We start from the raw sequence: 16,405 nt of genomic DNA on the forward strand, positions 1-16,405 counted from the left end.
ACAGCAGAGTAAAGGAGGTGACAATCACTGTACACGCCAACATAGTCCTGAAAGGAGGTCTAATCAGGCAGGATGAGTGAAAACACCTGTGTGGGTGCGCTCACTGTATGAAGCTCTGACGGTAAGCCTCCACTATGTTACATGGGGAAGAAATCACAGCAGTCAGGTTGAATCAAATCAAATAATCCTGTGCTTATATTTAGGAAAATAGGCATTATGATACAAGCTTTCACATGATTCAAAATATCAAAAAAGTGCAAAATGAGCAAAAGCAGCAATCACCAGTTGAAGGTACTGTGGAAAACACTTATTGAAGCCTGACCATTAATACATCTGATGTTACAGTATAGCCTGTGTTGGTTGGACATCAAATAAATGAAACATGATGAAATGTTTTATTGGTCACACCTCATTTTGACAGTCCGGCGCTCACTATCACGTGAGTGTAATGTCCCCACTGTGGGTGAAAATGAATCTTATTCAGGGTTAAAGTCAATCTTTAGTTTAGTTTAGTGTTACCAGCGGGATTCGATTAATAAAGATGTGGCAAATACTGCAGGAATGTAACTTTGGTCACTTGACAGATGAGTGCCAACATCTGACTGTCCAAAAAAGTTTCACCATTTAGACGACTGTTGCCCAAAGTTTAACATCTCATTTTTTAAATTTTTTTACCATTTACATATTCACAGTTAACTGAATAGCTTTCAGTAACTTAAGTTATATACTGTACTTGTCTGCCCTTCAGAGATTACGCCTCAGCACATATGGTGGGAAAGCTGCTCAACTGTTAACAGTGTCCAGAAAAACTGACTCGGCAGTTTTAAAACCAGGCAGTTTTAAAGAAGTTAAAATAGTCTCTCGTGAATGTTTTTTTCTAATTAATTCAAAGTCCATATACATGTAGTAATCCACAATGTAACTGTAATAGTTCAGCTGGCAATTATAGTTCTACACTAATTTATTTATTCCTAACACTGAGCATAATTCCCATGTTGGTGTAAAATAGCAGTACAGATAAAGCAACAGGCATGTGCGGTGATTTGTCCATGCAGAGCAGCGAACAAACAGAAACATAAAGCGCGTCTCATCTCTGTGGCAATAACAGCTGCAGCAGAGGACGAGATTCATTTGATGGAAGAGCTGCAGAATTATCGCCAATCTAAAATCAACACATACCAAAGGAAAAATGTTGACAGAAATAATAACATTATCAACAGCAGCAAAATAAATTGCAAAAATATTGCAGTACTTTCCCCAGACCCAGATAGTTCATACTGAATACTGACAAAGAGTGCTCCATCAATAGACCTTTTGTCACGGGGAACATGTTCTCTTGTCATAGCAGGAGAAGAACAAGTGGAACTAATAACGAATTATTAATATTAACGAAGGCTCTGCCCCATTTAAATATATCCCACTAAGGCATCGTGCACCAGACCAAGGCTGAATAGAATGCAGCCTTTGCTAATGTTATTAATTACACCTGTACTTTTCCTGCTATCATAAGGCGAGATCATCTTTAGAGGGCATGCAATGACATTTTCACATACACCAACACCACTAAGTAGCAAAACAAACCCACTATGGCTGATATGAATGGGGAGACCTTGACTGAATATTGCTGAATATTCTTTTCTTCCCTTGTTTTTTTCCTGTCATGTACATTCACCAAGAGGATGCTAAATGTCTGCTTTTGCCTATAAGAGATGGGGTAAGCATGGCGACATGCATAGTGACGTAGCTGGCTGCTGTAAGAATAAGGTTTGAATTCATTGAAAACAATGACACCACAAAGTAAAGCTATTTTCTATAACTGACCGCTTTATACAAAAAGAAGCCACGCTAATTAGCTGAGCTGTTTGGCACATGAACATTAATGATATGTTAATAGGCATACGCATGATTTCGGTCATACTTCATAAGAAAATAGAAATGATAAAACTTGTCCAATAAAAGTTCAACGTCTTTTGTTATAACTCCAAGTCCAGATAATCTACTGCTGGAAAAGAGAGATGAAGGAAACAAGGTTCCACATATGTGCTTTGCATTGTTACGGTCTTCTGAGGTCCATCCTGCATTGTACAGCCTTCTGAGGGTGACGATGTCACAGTAGTTGGAAGAGTACAATGTGCAGTTGATGTGCTTCAATCTGATGAACATCTCTGCAGTGTCACGTGTCCCTTTTTGATCAGGTAGTTGATGGAGTCTGTGTGTGTGTGTCATCTATCCTCTGTTCTGATTGGCTCTTAGCAGGTCTCTCCCAGAATCCTGTTCAGGTCCTCAGGTAGAACACGGCCTTCTTCCCCACGACTTACATTCCTCACCATCCTGCGATTCCACACGTAAACACAACAAGGATGCATAAAAAGTGACTATTTTACCATAAATTCCATTTTTTTTCAGGTTTGTTCACAATTCAATTCAAGATTGTGTGCAATAAACATTTCTGAAACAAATTTTACCACATTCCCGACATTTCCTCATGCAGCAGCTGGATGACATCACCGCAGTTAAAGATGATGTCATCAGTGCTGGCCATGCTGCTCTCTACCATGACCCTGTACCTGCCCGCCACCTGGAACACAAGAGAAGACAAGAACAACGCAGGAGAATGGCACATTTTGATACTTTTCCACATGCACAGCAGTCCTAACTCTATATCGAATACAGGTTCCATTGCCATCCAACTGGCAATTTTCGGCCAATTGTTTGCCCAATAAGTGCCAAGTGTTTGCCCACCAAGCTGTTGGTCATCAGTGCCACCCAGTTGAGGGAGGCGACAGATCGGTAGATGAGTCGAGCTCTCCGTGGTTCAGGCAGGACCTGTAGCCTTGGTGTCGCCAACCAATAGCACTCGTTGTGGTCTGTAAGTAGCTGTTATAGCTGCAAGGCTGAGTGTTCATATATTCCCAAAGTAGACTAAACAACAGATCACTTCTCCAGTATTGTGTTATGACTAATAAACTCTCACCAGGGGGGCCGGTTGATCCTCCTCGTCTGAGTCCGATAAGTTGGAGAGGTCTGTAGCTACACCCCAGTCCTCCAGACCCTCACAGATGGCCACTGAGTGGGCAGGAACAGGCCAAGCTGCAGGTGACAAGATGGCTGAGATGACTAACAACGGTAGCGCTATAAACTTCTGAATCACTAATATTCCATGATCTATGAGTATCCACTGTGAAAAATGACACCCATGACAAAGACATATTTCAGTCCTTCCAGGACGTTCATGAAAACTACTAAATTATTCTTCTGTTATATTTCAAACAAACCTACTTTAGGAAATGTAAATAAATGTTTATTAACTTTAAAGTGAAGCCCTACACTTCCAATGAGACCACTATTAATGGTCGGGTCATTGGAAAGGTTCAGGGCTACAAATATTTATAATCAGCTGACATTCAAGTTAACACTACCCCAATCTGTAAACAAGAAGGGGTCAAAGGGTTAAATGTTCATGATTCTCTGTTGTAAGGTTTTTAGCATTTTATCATCTTTTACATGTCCTATATTTTATTTGGAGTGTGTTCTGTGTTTGCCCTGGCAATAAAACAAATTCCCCCTTAAAAACAATGTCAAAGTTAAAGTTGAGAGGTATCATCTGTCCAAAGAAAGAAGGACCAGAAAGTCTTTAGAAGAGCAAAAGGTTTTCAAAAGGAAATGTGTAATTACTGTATGTACTAAAATGTTATAAAGTCATCTGTCTCAGCGACTCACTGCGTCGAGGTGAGTGAACTACGGGCTCCGTGTGGGTGGGGCTTGTGTATATTGACTCCTCCCCCCGTAGCCTGTGGGAGTAACTCGTCACGGAGGAGCTGTGAGGAAAAGGGAGACACGCTGAGCAGCCTCCCACCGACGCTCCGCCCCACGACACACACATCTCTGATGCACTAAACCGCATCACCATGGGAACAAGACACGACCACAACAAACAACAACAACAACAACATCCACGGTGTCACAAAACGAGCTCATTCGCATTCTGTAAATTAAAACAGCATTCCATTAAGTTCACAATCACATATATTCGAGATCGCTGCAATATATGGAAGTATTACTTTGAGTACACAGTATTCTGCACACATACAAGGCCTTGATTCAATAGCATTTGCAAATAATTCACAGTGTGACTTTAAGTAGTAGGCCTGTAGTTTGCACATAGTCCAATGTAAGAAAATCAAGACAAACACAGAAAAATGTTTAAAAGTCACTGTGTCTGAATATGTTAAAGCCTACACATCTGCTAATTGAAGTACAAACCATTGAAATAAAATAGGACTAGAACGGACATTCCCATTTAAATCAATGAAGAAGGATGGTTAGAGTCGCGGCCATTTCTAACGATCCATCCGCCTCACTCCTCGGCGCTACGGAGAAGGACAAGCTAACTAGCTAACTAGCCAGCCATCTGTCGCCGCAGATCTCTCTCCTAAGCGAGCTGCAAGAACGCTTTACGGCCAATTGACAAGTCTTGTCACCATGAAAACTAACAACAATCATCGCCGTTTTCTTTTGTACTATTGAAATGACCACAGATATTCCAATCCTATTCTATTTCTATGGTCGAAAGACTTCAATTACTTACAAATGCTATGTGACCGCACCTCGGTCGTGTACACAAATTATTAACAAAGAGACATTCATAGTATCTTATCCTGCATCTGTTAGTAACAATCAAAAATCCCACAAAACATTCTCTGAATACGATTATCCCATGCTCATATACTTTGACAACTGAACTGAGTCTTTGTGAGTGTATCCACTTTCAGGATATGGCTGGCATGAGGAAAAGACCAAAACCAACAAATGTTAGTCTATCTCTCCGTGCTTTCTGACTTCCCTTGTCCCAAGCTACGGAAGATGCAAATCTTTAAAAAGATGCAGTTCACGATTCCAAAAGGCTCTGTAATTCCCTAAAACAGCTGGGCCCTGTAGTTCTTGACAAACGTTTCTCAATCAGTAAGTAAGAGTGCATTTTTTGGGGACTAATTTTAGCTGCGGATTAATTCACAATCGATGCGCTAGTGTATGTGGGATTGACTAAATAGAAAGTAGTGTGCCCTTGTTCATGGTGATGAAGGAACATGTCAGCAAGTGCAACAGTGCAACTTATTGATGTATTTTTAATTGTTTTTGGACAATGGAGATATATGGCACAAAGGAATGCGCTATATCAGGCTTTGGCTACACAAAAAAATAGTTGTTAGAAGGATCAGTGGAGTGTTGGTTTTGATCTTCTCATTTTCATTTGACCGAATAATTTCCCTACACAATGATAACTGTGAAGCTCAGAAGACTTCACCATTCATCAAATGTGTGAGATGCTAGCATGCTATCAGTAAACAGAACATTAGTTTCTCCTACAAAAACACAAACACACATCCATGTTGACACTTTCCTTGAGAACCAGTGCTTTCAATGACCAGCAAGCATCAGAGCAACGTCTTGGGAAACCTTGGATAGTGTTCCAACAATTTTCTCTGACTTAAACTTTGTCAGTTTTCTCTTAAGCATACAAAATGTACACTCAACACACATGTTTCTTATTTACTCACCCTGTGACTGACACACACTAAAGAGCTGTTGAAGCAGCCTGGTAAGGTGTTGATTGCAATGGTATAGAATTTGGGTCTTTGCAGTTGATACGGTGTATAGCGCTCTCCATGGTGCTGAAATTCAGACGCGTGGCATTTCAGCACCACGGACAGTGTTAAAGCCATCTGCAGGACTTGGCAACATAGTCATGAAAACCAGTTCTGAAGGGTAATGAAAAAGATCCTGATACATCACAGACGCACACTGCACACATACAAACTCATCCAATACCTTGAACACACTGCATACATATTATCATGATGCTTTGGATTGGGTGGCAGGTGGGTGAAATTGAGGTGTTATTTCAGAAATTTAATTTATATCATGAACACTATAGGTGAGAGAAGTCTTTTCCTTAATGTATCAAGTTGTAAATCAATTTCTGAATTGAAACTGAATTAAAAGTGAGTTGACCCATCCCCACCACTACACATCAGGAGGTCATAAACTGACACAGAGGACGAATAGGATGCCATGCAGAGAGAATCACCTGTCAGAGAGGGTGTTGTCCGAAAGTTGAAGAGAAGGAGTCTCATCTGAGAAAAGGAGAAGAGACAGAAAACACAGACATATTGCCAGAGCTGAGTACAAGTTAAAACTAAAACAAAATCAGGCTTTTCAAAGACAGAAGGAAACATGTGAGTAATAGAAACCTTGACACATTTTCCGCTGGTTGGTGAGAATTTTTCGGATCTCTGTCAGCCAGGCAACTTTGACCTCCAGTGTGGGAGCCTAGACAAACACACACACACACACACACACACACATAGAGACCATAACCACAAGAGAGGTTCAAGTGAATAAGCTAAAGGTACACACACTGAAACACAAAATAAGAGATAGAAAATAGAAATCAAAAGATCAAATACCTGAACTATGTACACTACTTCTCTGCCACTGTACCAGATTTCAAATTTCTTCACATCTCCTTTCACATTTTCTGTGATTCCCACTGCACTCATCTACAGAAAGAAAGAAAAGTAACTACATTTCCCGATCAGCTGTCATCCTTACTGACTCTACATTTATTATACCATGTTCACCAATAATATGCAGTACAATTCAACAAAAGGACATGGTAAGCTTCATAAAAGGAGGATTTATTGCAGGGCTGTTGAATTGGATTTCATTGGATGTAGTTAGGTGTACCTAGTGAAGTGAGTTTATTATATATTGTTACTTTGAGGCAGGATTTGAAGCTGTAGAAGGGTGTCCTCTCGTGAGTGTCCTCGTCTCTGCGCTTGCAGAAGAGCAGGGCAAAGTCATAGAGGAAGAGATGCCTCTGCATGGGTTTGAACCTGGCCAGCTCCTTCATTCGCACCGCTGCCCTCTTATGGCTGATCCACACACTGAAGCCTCCCTGCATCACCACTCGGCCCAGCTGGCTGAGGTCCCCCTGGGACAGACAGGTGAACGGAGAAGAAGTAGATGAACTGAACCAACATGTGAGACATTTTATTTTCTGAGCAGACTGGAGCACAAAATGAAATGACATGTTAACATCCTTCAGTACAATGTCAGCACATAAAGCCAGTTACTTGGAATTTTCCAAGAACATAAAACTTTTTACTTTCATTTAATAGTTACATTTAATTAATGCCTAAGGTAGAAGAGAATAAAACAATGGGAAATAAGATAACACAATCTAATTGTCCACTCTATCTTGTCTTTTGATTTGACTGGTTGGTACCTGGTATCCAGTGATGGCTATCTGATGCATGGAGTCGTTGACAGACTTCAGCAGCTCCAGCATGGAGTCCAGAGCCTGCTGGAGTTCACAGCGGTGTCGCTCCTCCCTACAGTGCTTCAAAAGCTCCTGACCCAGGACAGAGACACAGGATGACAGGTCAGCGCTTTTGCAGTTTAACTAATGTAGTCTACAGGCATGGACGTTGTCAATATGTCTCTGTGCCCATTTAAAATAAGTTTTCTCATCTGTCTTTAGCAGTGTGTATGCTATGCTGTTGGTATAAATGTCTTGATTGCTTGGCTCTCTGTGCCATCGGCCCTTTGTCCAGCTGATTGCAGTCCACCAATTTGATCCAGAGTGAAATATCGCAACTATTGGATTTATCACCATGACATTTGTTCAGACATTCATGTGTCCGCCAAGATGAACTGCAATAACTTCTGTTATCCCTTAACTTTTCGATAAACTCAGATGGTAAACAAGGTGAACATGTTAGCATGCTGATGTTAGCATTTAGCTAGCATGACTGCAGACTCTTCTTCTTGATTTTCTGAAATGATGCACATGTAAACTAAAAAAAATTTGCCTTCATGATGGCACCTAAAAACTAAATCTCTTTAACGTGCATGGTGTTGGGTGACGCTCCATCACTGACTGACTCAGATGTACAAAACCTTGAGGAGCAGCTGGTACTTGGTGAGGCGTTGGACTGGTTTTAGGAGGTAAGAGTCCAGACCCAGCTTGTGGTCCAGCTTCTTCTGGCACTCCTGCAGAGTGAGACAGAGAGACTGCTGAATGAACAAGGCATAACTGGAGAACATTATTGGGTTCTGAAAATAAGAAACAGCTTTACAAGCAAACAATCTCAAGATCAAGTCTGCTATCAACACTAATCCTAATGACTTTCATACTACCTTGAAGAATGGTGAATCAGAGCACTGTCTCCATAGCAGTTCAGAGCAAGGCTTGTTCTGGCAGTAACGCTCATACACCTGGAACTTCTCTTTCTGCTCACACACACGCACACACACACACACACACACACACACACATACCCACGTACTATTAGATATGTTATGTCATATCACTTCACATAAAGTTCCAGTGTTTCTCCTCATTTTTTCTTTACCCGTTGCAGGAAGCAAGTCCCCACCCTCTCTGGTGTCTCCAGGCAACCCTGCAAATCTTGGAGGAAGATCCTAAATGTAGAGGAAAATGAAAGGAAATTGGATTCGCATGAAAAGACGGGGAGACAAGGACAACTCTGTGACAGCTTGCGTGTGTGTGCGTGAGTTGCCTGCTGTGTAACTGGTAAATCTCTGGCATGTTGCCAAAGAGAACGTCCTTCTGGCTGCGTAGAGCTGGAGGAAGAAGATTAGACATGGATGGGTCCTCCATCTCTGCCCTGTAGCCCTGAGGAGAGGAGATAACACCGATCACAGGACCAGAGAACTTGAAAACAGGAATCACAAAATGTCATAAACATAATCTAAAATCAACTCACCAGAAGGACAGAGAGCAGCTCGTCCACATAGATCCTCTCTGTAGCGATCAGTTCCTTCATAATATGGCTGGTAAAAGTGAGAATGAGAGAAAAATTGACAAAAACTGAACAAAACACTATGCTAAAGCACTATGCACACTGTGACATCGGCAACAAAAGAAGTACAAATACAGTGGAAAATTAGAGTAAAAGGTCAAGCTTTAGGTGAAGGATCATGTGTGACAGGGGAAAGACTGCGTACCGCGTGAGCTGCTCTGGATTGTCTTCTGCCTCTGAATCTGTTTCAGGGGCGGAGCCATACACACAGCTGCGGTTGCCTTGGAAGTCATGCATCACCTCGATCTGACAAAACACATATTAAACAGGTTTTTTTAAGCTTGGAGCCGTGGACACATTTGTAACATGGGCCTATTTTAATCAATAACATTATGCTGCTAACATTTGATAACACTAAACAAAACAAAACAACCTATCCAATAGTTGTTGAGACATTTCACTCTAAAACACAAATGTGAACCTCATATTGATACAGGAAATGTCAGAGGATCACCAAAGTCATTAGGATTCATCCTCTAAGGATCATGAATGCGTGTACAAAATTGAAAGGCAATCCATCTTACTGTCGGCTTAAAACACTCACACACACACACACACCTTGCGTTGGCTGTTGTTCCTCCTCGCGGCTCTTTTGCCAGGTAGCAAGTCAAAAGAGAACTTGGAGTTCAGGACGTTAAAGTCTACACCTGTGGGGAGAATCACAGAGGCACACAAACGAGTGATAATGGAGCGAAGAGGAATTGCAAACTAAATACTGCACATGAGATATACAATAGAAAACAAAACGGGGTGCTAAATGTCAAATGCAGTGCAGGAGCGAAGTTAAGATAACTGTATCATAATAACATCCTATTCAACGGCAGACAGTAGACAGATTCTAAACCGTGAAAACAAATCCACACTACAAAAATAAGTGTAAACAGCTATGGGATGAGAAAAGGAGCAGTTGAGGTGGGTCGTACCATGTTTGGGGGAGAAGAGGGGTGACTTGCAGCGCTGCTCAGGTTCAGGCCTGGGGGCCACCAGCTGAATCGGTCTGACTTGTACGTCCGCCAGCTTCCTCAGACACTGCTCTCTGTTTCTGATCATGGACTGCACCGCGTTCAGCTTCTCTGTTACCATGGAAATTTGGGACTAGAGAGAAAAGAGGTGTAAGTTGAGCGGAGAAGCGGATCATCTGGAGTGCTGGTGTTCAGTAGCGGTGGGTTACCTGCAGCTGTGGGGTGAGTATGGCTTCAAACTCCAGGCTCAGAATGTCCTGGCTGTTTTTCAGTGCAGATGGCGCCCTCTCTTGGTGAGAGCTCAGGTACTGCAGTGCCTCCTGAGCTCCCTCTCTGGTTTGGAACTTGTCCACCATCTGACTGGCTAGGACATAGGCGCCATCGTCACACCACCGAAGGGCCTGCGCACACACAAACACAGGACACAACGCAAGAGAACACGTTTTGATCCAGGCACATTTTTTAATGTGATTAAAACAAAGAACAAAGAAAAGGTTCACATGAGGATATTGAACAATTGTCCTTTTAAGACTTTTGCCCCCGTTATGTCAGACATGACACTCAAACAAAACATTAGCTGTCTTTGAGGAGCACAAATCTAAGATGGATGGATACAGATTTGGTGACATTGCACACCTACATTTGTGAGAATTATGTTGTTTTTGCTGAAACAGAGCATGCACGGTCAACAATGAATTACTCTTTAATGTTTTTGTTTTGCATCAATAATTGTGAGTTTGCATGTTTGTGTGTCGTGGCAGCATTTTTACCCCTTCAAGGCGGAGCAGCAGGTCTCGTGCTCGGGTAAGCGAGGCCCGCTTGGTGCGTACGGCAGTGGTGATGATGTCACAGTGATGTCGCAGCTCGTTGCAGCGCTGGACGATGAGCGCCAGGGCGTAATGGTGGTTGGCGGCCAACTGGTGGCCGTGCAGGATCAGCACCTGGGCGTGGCCCATCTCCTCCTGAGCCACAAACACACACTTAAAGGTTTAAACCGAATGCAAGAAGACACTCATGGTTGTCTGTAACAGGAGTGCTGCAGAAATGACAGTTTTTTTGTAGGCCAACCCAGAAGTTAGCATCGTACTGATACGACACTATCAGACCGTCTGACATCAGAGACAAGACATGTTATTAGAGCATTTTGCTCTGCTCGGTCTCTTCCTTCAAACAACACCTCAAGCTGAAATTGTGCGCTTGTTGTGTGACTTTGTTTGTGACCTGAGCGCATGTGTCCAGCATCTCCAGGTCCATCAGTAGCTGTTCTGTCTGAACCACCGTGGTTCCCACAGAGGCAATGTCCGTCTCCTGGTCACTGATCCTCTCCAGTGCCTCCTCCATCTACACGTACACAAACACACACACACACACACACACACACACACACACACACAGAGTCAATCGTCACAGCAGTGCAACATACACAGCTAATATGACAGACACTAATCATCACACCTGCTGAAAACTCATTTCATAGTGCAGCAGCTGGAGGTACTGGTGCATCTTCAGGTGGTGTTTCTCAAAGAAGCCATCAAACGCCTCCTCCATGTCTCTGAGCTGAGCCAGGAGCCTGAAACACATGCGATACACAGACGTTCACACAAGCTGTCTGGTTTAATAGGATGTTAGTGTCAGGGTGGGTCTTCTAAATCCTCTCATCTATTCCTCTTTCTCTCACTACTATCTTACTAACTTCATTTAAAACTTGTCTTGTGCAAAAGTTCTTTCTCTAAAGAAGATGTCTGTACCTTTGGACTGTGTCCATGTCTGATTTTATGTCCCGCTCCTCCTCTACATCTCTCTTAGAGGCTTTGACAGTCTCCAGGTTCGACAGCAGCAGCCTACCTTCTTTCGTCACGCTCCGGATATCGTCCTGAAATAACATGGCAAACAACAAGAAAAGACAAATGAAATCAAAAAAAAAACAAAACTGCCAGACACAGAGACACAGAGTGAGAGAGGAAAGTGAGAAGAGCCAGGGGAGACCTTCATCTGTCTGTATCGGTGTGTGTGGGAGTGCAGCAGGAACTCGATGGCATTGGCTTCATCCGGAAGTTCGGTCTCAGATAGCTCTGATCCAAAGCCCTGCAGCAGCTGGGCGATCTCCTTCACTGTCACCGCAAAGGTCTCAATGGCCTGCAGATACACACACACACACACACACACACACACACACACACACACACTTCTAATTAAAATGGGTTTTTCAAATTGAGTAGTTTTAGCCAAATACAAGAACAAAAATAAGGCCTGTAAGAAGGGCTCATGATTGTTTTTTTAATTTTAGTTGCAAAACCCATTAGGGAAGTTTGCAGCTTGTGCAAACATGGATTTCATTTCTGTTGAACTTCTTTATATTCAACAGCAGCATTCCACGCTCTGGTGAATTGACTGGTATCAGAAGGGTATACCGTGCGGAGGACGATCCAGTCACTTTGGCAGTACTCCACTTTTGCGGTGAAGTCTGTTGTCAGGTGGTTTTCGTCGATGTACCGCAGCAGGTCACCGACTGAACGCAGCATCACCACCTAAAAGCACAGAACCACAAGGCATCCAGTGAGACAACATCATGTTTCAACTTGTGCGTTTGGCAGCATGTAGTTAGAGGAAATAAGAGAAGAGCATCTACTGTTTCTCAAAATGGACAGGAAGAGTGTGTGGGGCGTGGACTCGAGCTGAGACAGGATTGTGCTGCGTCGGATAAATGAAATAAATATGTTTACGTGAAAACAAGGAATAATTTTCTCCCATCCCTCAATTTTAACCCCTTCTCACCGGCATCTTTAACAGGAAGTCATCCTGGCTGAAGCGGAAGCCCAGGTCAGTGCTTGAAGACGGACTCGGGGTAGAGCTAAACAAGCCGGTGGGGCGGAGCACCAACACCAAATGCAGATTTCCTGGAAATGAGGTCTGAAAAAGGAAGTGTATTATGGTATTCAGCTACGTGTTATTAGATGATTAGACGCAGGTTAATAGTGGACTAGAAAAGAAAAGAGAGCAAAGGATGAAAGGTATAGTAATTAAAAATGCATTAGGTGACAATTTACAATCGCTTTTAGACGTGAGGACAGACCATGAATATATTTAGGGGAAATGTCTTAATGTCAGCCAAGCAATGTGCTAAACTGACTTCTGTGGCTTTATCCTCCACCACATCCCCGGATTTGGGCAGAGGAGCACAGGATGAGAGGAGTCGGACAGTCAGTCAGGAGTGTTGACAGTCGTGCGGTCGAGCGAAGCTCAACACAGCATCAGCATCTCTCTGTGTCAATCAGGGAGCAGCTCTCTGACAGTCAGCTCCTCCTTCGACTGACTCTGCTTCTTCGTCACTCTTCTTCCTTATAAAGTGCCTTGCATGCCCTCCCTTTACCGTCTCTATACAAACATTGATCTGTCGTATTATTATTGTTATTATCACAACATCCCTTTTTTGTGTCTGTCTTTATGTCTCTTTATAGAGACATATAGTATATATCTCTGTATTGAGCACAGTGGCACAAGGATCAGTAGACGGGGCCGTTGTCTTTTAACTTACTATCTTATTACTTCCAGTTCTGTCCAGCTGAAAGTTCCACAAGCTTGATGACGACTGAGCAGCAACCAAGTGTACCAATTGTGATGACTCTTCCTCACCTGCTTGCCGTCTTTCTGCCCCATGTCCTCTCCTCTCCTCTCCTCTCCTCTCCTCTCCTTTCCTCTCCTCTCCTTTCCTCTCCTCTCCTCTCCTCTCCTTTCCTCTCCTCTCCTCTCCTCTCCTTTCCTTTCCTCTCCTCTCCTTTCCTCTCCTTTCCTCTCCTCTCCTCTCCTTTCCTCTCCTTTCCTCTCATCTCCTCTCCTCTCCTCTCCCCCAAAATACCTGCTGTCCACCCCACATTTACTTTGCACTTTGCTCCATTCTATAGTCAACAGACCTGGCAGGGAAAGTGCACTGTATCTGCCTTCATGTGTGTTGTAATAATCACATAGCCTTTTAAACTGGAAACTGCTGACCTTACAACAAATACACACAGCTTTCTCTCCAACTCACTTCGGCCTACCTTTAGCCTTTTGTACCAAAGTCATCCAAGTCATCATTATGAACCTGCTCCTGAAGCAGCCATGCTCGGTGTTATTGGATGATTGCATTCCACAACTGCATTTAGATTGTGGGCATCAAGTATTTCACGCATATTCCCAAATCTGTTACATAAGGGTGCATAACTTGAAAACACTCCACAGTAACTGTCGGCAGACTGCAGTGCCCAAAGCTGATAGAGACACACGCTGTCCTGTATATCTGCAGTTACAGACACCCACACACACACACACACACACACGTTTGTCATTGCCCTGTCCTGCACACAGCCTCTTGACATTTAACTGCCATCGGACCGGTCTCTTCGCCGACCGGTTTTAAATATCGGATGCAGTTTGCGCTGTACTAAGAGCACATCCCCAACCTCTGTGTCGCAGCACTGAACTGTCTTAAGAGCAGCTCGTCTATCTCCCTGCTCCTCTCTCTGCTGCAGTGTCCTCGCCGCCCCGTTTGAAGCCTCCCCACCTCCCCACCTCCCGAGCGGAGCTTACCGCGGCTCGGCGCAGACGGGGGAACCCCCGCAGCGGGTTGGACTCGGCCATGGCTTTCGGCGCTTCCCTGTTCCCCTGATCTCCCCGGGCCCGGGAAGTCTGCGGCGGGACGTGGTGTCGGGAGCGAGCAGCCGCAGCGATGGCAAGGTAACCCACACTGCAGTGTCCGGGCGGGCCGAGCAGCGCGCTGAGTCCTCAGCAGACGCAATTCTCCTCTGGACCAGGAGAGGTGGGATGTGTTTCACCTACCTGACGTCAAAGCCACAATAAGTGTGTCGCTCCACAGCTGCACAGATGTCCATCTTGTTATTAACGACCCCTCAACAGGCCTATAAACGATGCTTTAATTACATTTTCATTATGACTTCGTAATATTCATATTTAATAAGTATAACTGCCCTATCTCACACTACTGTAGGATAATTTGTCTTACCGTTTCCCAACTTGAAGATGACTTTTTCTCTGTTATGTGTAATTGTTAAACAGAGATATACTGGCTATGAAGCACTGGCTGGAACAGAAGAGAAAGAGAGATAGTAGCTATTGGGTCATTTCCCTGGATCCGCTAGATGGCGCTCGTTACTCATTAGATTGTAAACCACCTCTGGATCACCTTTTGACATAAACGGCAATCATGGTGCAGTTAGGGGGCCTCGGAGCAAAGATTTACAGTCGGTCCCCCATTGACAAGCCCCCGCCCTCCTCCCACTCTCTGTGCACTATATAACCTGTCACCTCCAGCTTCCCATCAAATACAGACCCAGCAGAGTATACAACACCAGAACAACTCCAGGGTTTTCTGTGTGTGCACTAGTTTGTGGTGTTAATGCCCCTAAAAACTTTGTTCCAAACCGTGTGTAACGTTAAATAAACGCGAGAGTCCTGTGAGTTCTTTGCTTCTTTAATGCTTGATTGACCTTAGTATCCCACAATATGTTTTGGGTGATTAATAATGAGTCTGCTTTCCCTTTGCAGATCTAAAACCACACACGCAGACAGAGGCAACAAATGAACTAATAAGAAATGATCCTTTGAAAATAAACTGCTGTGCATGAATGGACCTGCTGACTGCTGATCATATGCTCATATCCATTAAGTCAAGGCCAGTGCAACATTAGAACCATTTAGCTCAAGGATAGCTTCACAGAGTGTCAGTGTAGACTTGTTGTTGTTTCTGTTCATCTGCTATGATTGCATGGGCTCATTTCACCTGTACATTATCTCATATTATACTATAGCTTCATGTAATGTACCTCATCTTATCGGTGTGCATCTTTTCATCTCTTTCTGTCCTAAATAATTGTTTTTGCTGGTTGTGCCCTTTGGCTGACGCACCGCATGAGACAATCCACATATTAGTGTTTGGTCTTTAAAAAGGCTCAGCATCCTAATGTGCGTTCACTCAGCTGGTCCTAAATAAAACCTCTCATGGGAGCAATGCCAACTTGGGCTTATCTAACCATGTCCTAACATGAGGGTAATTCACTCTGTAGCCTATGTATGTCTGCTCCCTATCTATTCTCATCAACTTCTGTTAAAAGAGGGTGTCATTTTGTATTGATAGTGCTTTGTTTTGGTTAAAATTGATACATTCAAATGTTTTTTCTCCATATAACAACTAATATGACACACTTGGAACAAGACAAACACAAGTAACTCTGGGTTTAATTGGGTCTGCAGAAACAAAGAACCTGTCTTGGTATAATAAACCTGGAATAACAGTTACTGAACCAATGTGGTTAAAGGCCTACTATGCAGGAATTGTCTCTTATAAAGTAAGAATGAAGTAAGTTGCATTAAGTAGACTTTAAGTAAGTAGAGTCTCACACTCTGACTATCTGCCTGTTTCTGCATTAAGGTATAAATCAGTTATACTTCTTCAATTCACCTCTTTGTCTCGGTCATCTTCTCTCCCCTAATATCAGTTTCAGTCAATCCAAACTAATATAGCACGTTTTGAGTATTTCCACTATTTTGATTTCATTCTGT

The 16,405-nt window shown here is 43.2% G+C and overlaps 1 protein-coding gene across 6 annotated transcripts; it reads right to left on the bottom strand.

Annotated features, from left to right (window-relative positions):
- Positions 1 to 172: 172 nt before the first annotated feature.
- On the bottom strand, positions 173 to 14,966 carry mcf2b (MCF.2 cell line derived transforming sequence b). 6 transcript variants are annotated; one of them, XM_031857202.1, is made up of 27 exons: positions 14,850 to 14,966; positions 14,417 to 14,745; positions 12,626 to 12,760; positions 12,262 to 12,378; positions 11,837 to 11,986; positions 11,599 to 11,723; positions 11,306 to 11,420; positions 11,072 to 11,191; positions 10,621 to 10,812; positions 10,060 to 10,251; positions 9,812 to 9,983; positions 9,447 to 9,535; positions 9,034 to 9,134; positions 8,793 to 8,859; positions 8,598 to 8,701; positions 8,418 to 8,487; positions 8,203 to 8,295; positions 7,963 to 8,055; positions 7,289 to 7,414; positions 6,779 to 6,994; positions 6,468 to 6,560; positions 6,252 to 6,330; positions 6,089 to 6,134; positions 3,721 to 3,893; positions 2,975 to 3,090; positions 2,466 to 2,578; positions 173 to 2,331 (listed from the first exon to the last, which is right to left on the bottom strand). In XM_031857202.1, exons 2-27 carry the CDS (start codon positions 14,465 to 14,467, stop codon positions 2,250 to 2,252), a joined length of 3,030 nt encoding a protein of 1,009 aa, XP_031713062.1. In that variant the 5' UTR covers positions 14,468 to 14,745; positions 14,850 to 14,966; the 3' UTR covers positions 173 to 2,249. The 6 variants fall into 6 exon arrangements, with proteins under 6 accessions (XP_031713062.1, XP_031713061.1, XP_031713059.1 ...); XM_031857201.1 differs by having other exon boundaries at positions 8,586 to 8,701; positions 14,417 to 14,661; positions 14,850 to 14,965; XM_031857199.1 differs by having other exon boundaries at positions 8,586 to 8,701; positions 14,417 to 14,665; positions 14,850 to 14,965.
- Between the last annotated feature and the right edge of the window lie 1,439 nt (positions 14,967 to 16,405).

Source organism: Anarrhichthys ocellatus, unplaced genomic scaffold, assembly GCF_004355925.1.
Source record: "Anarrhichthys ocellatus isolate YVR2014 unplaced genomic scaffold, GSC_Weel_1.0 scaffold18, whole genome shotgun sequence".
Lineage (NCBI taxonomy): Eukaryota > Metazoa > Chordata > Actinopteri > Perciformes > Anarhichadidae > Anarrhichthys > Anarrhichthys ocellatus.

Coding starts and splice junctions, on each gene's coding strand:
- mcf2b (XM_031857201.1), bottom strand. CDS start 14,467: ATGGCCGAGTCCAACCCGCTGCGGGGGTTCCCCCGTCTGCGCCGAGCC. Junction 6,995..7,288: donor TAGCCATCACTGGATACCAG/GTACCAACCAGT, acceptor TGTCTGTCCCAG/GGGGACCTCAGCCAGCTGGG. Junction 2,579..2,974: donor AGGATCAACCGGCCCCCCTG/GTGAGAGTTTAT, acceptor CTTGTGTTCCAG/GTGGCGGGCAGGTACAGGGT.